Below are 4298 nucleotides of genomic sequence, written 5' to 3' on the forward strand. Positions count from 1 at the left end.
GTCCCCCCCCCCCCTTCTCCCAGTCCTGCCAGCCATTCATTCCGCGGGCCGGCTTGGCCGGGGCTGCCCAGGTCCGGGGGCTCCGGGGGAGCGCCTGCGGGCGGCTCTGGTGGGCAGGGGAGGCCCCTGGCCAAGGGCTGGGGAGCGCGAGCAACCCGCCCGCCGGCGCTGGGGCTCGGAGCACCTCGGTTCCTCGGGCGCCATCTCTCCGCAGGCGCCTCCTCCTCCTCCTCCTCCAGCAGGTTTCCCAGAGGCGGCGGCGGCGGCGGCTCCTTCTCGCGCTGCTGCCTCCAGCGGAGCGTGTGAACATTCCATGGCCGGCTGCGGAGCGGACTGGTTGCCGCTCGCCCGCCTCTGAGCGCCCGCAGCTGCCTGCCTGCCTGCCCGAGTGCTTTGGCGTGCGCCAGGTTGGGGAAGGAGCGGCGCCCGCTGGCCACAGGCCGCCGACCTGAACCTTCGCCTCTAGGTATCCCCGGGTGCTCCGAGGGGGCTTGATCCGCACTGACGACCCCGGGCTCTGCCTGCCTCGGCATCCCGCTCGTTTTCCGCTTGGGCGCTGCTCCTCTGCTGGGGGGTGGGGTCCAGCGTGGAGCGCCGCTTGGCTGTCTGCGAGAGAGCACAGAAAACGCCACACCCGCCCCGCGCTCACTCGTGCTTTCCCTTCATCGCAGGTTCCAAAGACCCCCCCTCCGGCCAGCGACGATGTTCCCCCGACTCTTCAGACAGTGGAGTTTCCTGGTCTTTATGCTCAGCTACGGAGCCCCCTCCTCGGGGAGGTCGCTGGAAGGGAACCTCCGCAGAACGTGAGTTTCCCCGGCTCTGTCGTTCGCATTATTTGGGGGGGGGGGGGACTTTTCTGGGATCTTTTGAGCTCTCTAAGATAGATTCAGGTGGGCAGCCATGTTGCTGGTCTGAAGCAACAGAACAGAGTCTGAGTCCAGGGGCAACTTTAAGACCCACAAAGTCTAATTCTGGGTATAAGCTTTCCTGTGCAGGCGCGCTTCTTCAGATTCGGAGTCCCTTTGTGAAGTCATTGGGCAGGTTATGGACCTTATTCATTTGGCTCTTTATTTTAATGCTTAGTTGAGATAAACTTCAGTAAAAGAACAGATATGGAATTGCGCTCCCTGACAGGTTTATTATTGTCTTTATGAAGAATATCTGGAGAACTGCCTATTTGGGAGCTGGAAATGGCTGCGCAAACTCCAGGATTGTTGGCAAGCTGGGAGGGACACAATCACTGTCCTTAAAGAACAGAGGCGGCCGGGGTGGGGGTGGAAGGGGAGTCTCAGCTGTCTGCACAAGAAAGCTCTACTAGTGGGCCCATTTTGACTTGGGGGTTCCCGGGGCACAGTGGCATGGATCCCGGCGCCTGGGGAGCAATGTGGGAAGAGAGATGGGGCCTTTCCATCATAGGCACCCCCACCCCTTATCATGTACCAGACAGCATTAGCTCTCCATCTTGAATCTGATATCTCGATTTGGAGAGATGGAAAGGTTTTAAAATAACATAATCCCAGCGAGGTCCCAAAGCCCCAAGCCTGCTTAACTCCTTGCCATATTTATTAATGTGAATCATATGCCCGTAGTGTAAACAGAACTCAGACAAAAAGCCACAGAAACCACCCAGGTCAATATTCCCACATGGTGGTTACTCATTGATGTTCAAGAGAATGCCAGGGACTTAAGGCCAAGATTCAAAATCCCCTACTTATTCCAGCCGAAGGAAAGGGAGGAGGCGGGAAACTGTGCCTAAGAAGTTCAGAAGCCAGGTGGCTTTATAAGGTGTTCGGTTGGAGCAACGATTCTAGGAGAACAGGTCTCATAATGGACGGGCTAGACGGGCTAAATAGGATCCTGTTCTGTCTGCACAGAAGCCTACAAGCAGCTGGGAGGATGCCTAGCAGTCATTGTTGGGACCGATCTCTAAAAAAGCCTCATCCAGCTCAGCTAGCGACGCCATACATGAACTTTACACCAAAACTTTATAGATAACTGGGATGGAGAAATGCTGTCCCAAAGATAAGACTACAGGACATTCTCTTCCCAGTAACATTTGCTGCCTTGAGATTTTGGCTGCAAGGGGTTTATCAGAAAACTGTGCGTCTGATGATAGTTAAGGAACATGTTCTTGTTTGGGCTGGTGTTGAATCCTTGCACAGGCCAGGACATTTGTAAGTCTCCTTAGTCCATTCTGCTGTTCCAAAGAGTATTTTTATTGTTCCCTCCACCCCAAAATACCCACAACCAAACTCACCCTACACCTTTCGTGCCAACATGAAAACCCACATGGGAGAAGCTGAGGTCCATAGAGTCGCTGCCTCTATGCAATGCTCCTGAAGGAAGCCCATCAACAAAACGCTTTCTCCCCTCCCACCACCCACAACTATATAGGATGGTTGCTTGGAGCTATGGGAAGCAGATGCAATCCCAAACACAGCAACCTGCTCCAAATGGAGCTAGACACCAGAGCTCATTGGGCCGTCTTGCTTTTCTGAGTCTAGACAGACCTTTGCGGGTGGAATCGGGGTGGGGGAATCGATTGAATAAAAAATTAAAACACCACTCAGACCACAGCCGGGCTTTCAGAAGTGCAAATGTTCTAGAGATAAATAATGCCTGCCTCTTTGCATTCTGAAGGGGGGGAAACAAGAGGCAGAGCAGCAGGTCCAAACGAGCTGGTTCTGTTGGAGGACAGTGAAAGGGAACGCAGAAGAATGGGAGGGATGTCTGAAGTGGCCATGGATGGGGATTCCTTCAGCCACGGGAGGGGGTGTCGGTTGAAAGCCAAGCTCTGCTGGCCATGCCCAATATCAACAGTGGACACTTTCCTAATGATGATTGGGTTGAATGAATCCCCAAAGGGGAAAATGGTTAACCGAGCGGCATGTTTATGGATGCTGAATTCATCGCATTCAGGGCCGGGTCCATGTTTATGAGCTTGAATGATAGCTCTGTGAATGTGGCGCTGCAATGTATACGGTAATTTGTGTGGGCATTTTGGGCAGCGAGAAACCATAAGCTCTCAGCGCTTCTCTCAGAATTGCCTACCACATGTTAGCATTGAATTAACTGCATCTGGTTTGGGGTCAGGCCTCTTTCGCCGAGTGAGTTCTCTGGCTGCATCGCAGGGTGGAAGGGACCTCTAGCGGGTTATCCTGACAATCCCTAAATCTTCAGTCTAGTTAGCAGAGGCTCGTGTGTGTGATTTTTCCTGACAACTAATCCATCCTTGCAATTAGGTGCACAAAACGTTTAATCCTTTTCTAACGCCACATGATTACACGAGGTGTAGAGAAGCGGTGCAGGAGATCAGGCCTTTGAAGGACGTTTGCTTATAGCCTCTGTGATTATTCTGGTTTTGGTTTTCTTTGAGCTGTTTTATCAGATGTTGCTCAGACAGGTTGGTGCCTGATTGGGGGGGGGCAGGAGGGGGCTCTAGAGGCCAAGAGGACACACGTGGCTCTTCCTCCGCAGAGTCTAGGAGCCAAGCCAGACCTGGGCTGAGGATTCTCTGGTTGGAATTCCCAGCATTTTTTCTTTTAAAAAAAGTTAATTCTCAAGTGTGCCACGCATGTCTCATTGCTCCTGAGAATGAAGGGTTTGGAAGAAAAAAATCACCGGGAACTCCAGTGGCAAAACTCCTAGCACATGTCTGATAGGGCCCATGTTTCTCACGGACTCATTGGTTTGATATGCCGAATAATTATTGTTAAACAATTAGATTAGCCTTTCAACTATCTGAATACACATAAATATCATGGTGTGATGTAAATCAACATGCTTTGCATGCCTAATGTGCACGTTCCTTTTCTTTAAAAAAAAAAAGTGTGTGAGAGAGAGTGTGGGTGACCTTACTGTGCTTGTAATTCTCTGCTTTTAAAAACAAACGTTACCCCCATCCCACCAGCAATCTGAAAGGATGGACATTGCTGAGAAAGGGCATCCGGATGGTGCCCTCTAATTAGGATGGCAATGAACATTAGAGCAAGGTTGGACTCCCCGAGGCTGACACAGAAAAACTGCCCCATAAGCCAGCTCCGTTCTAATGGTGCCTCAAACCCACAGCCCACTTGCCTCTTGGTAGGTTTCCTCAGTGTTCTTCAGCCTCTCTTTCTCTATTTCTTCAGCCAGGTTCTTTTGATAAACAGAGAAATCGCTAGAAGTATTATACTAAAGCCTCTCCCCGTTTGCTGGCTCCACCATGGTGAAGGATTTTCATTTCACAATATACAAAAGAAGCAATCGGGCAAAATGTAATCTTTACATTTTTGCAATGGAATCCATGTGCAAAGGAA

General features: G+C 51.5%; 1 protein-coding gene across 2 annotated transcripts in view; it reads left to right on the plus strand.

Annotated features, from left to right (window-relative positions):
• The window catches only part of PTHLH (parathyroid hormone-like hormone), a 20999-nt gene that overhangs the window by 2990 nt on the left and 13711 nt on the right, over nt 1-4298 (plus strand). Inside the window, exons 1-2 of one of the 2 annotated variants that reach the window (XM_015414312.1) lie at nt 285-466; nt 672-803. In XM_015414312.1, coding sequence (XP_015269798.1) covers nt 703-803 — 101 coding nt within the window. In that variant the 5' untranslated portion in view covers nt 285-466; nt 672-702. Of the gene's footprint in view, nt 1-284; nt 467-671; nt 804-4298 lie in introns of those variants that run through there. The other variant, XM_015414302.1, reaches the window with a different exon arrangement.

The sequence above is a fragment of the Gekko japonicus genome, unplaced genomic scaffold (assembly GCF_001447785.1).
Source record: "Gekko japonicus isolate JY-2015 unplaced genomic scaffold, Gekko_japonicus_V1.1 scaffold1333, whole genome shotgun sequence".
NCBI classification, from domain to species: Eukaryota; Metazoa; Chordata; class Lepidosauria; order Squamata; family Gekkonidae; genus Gekko; species Gekko japonicus.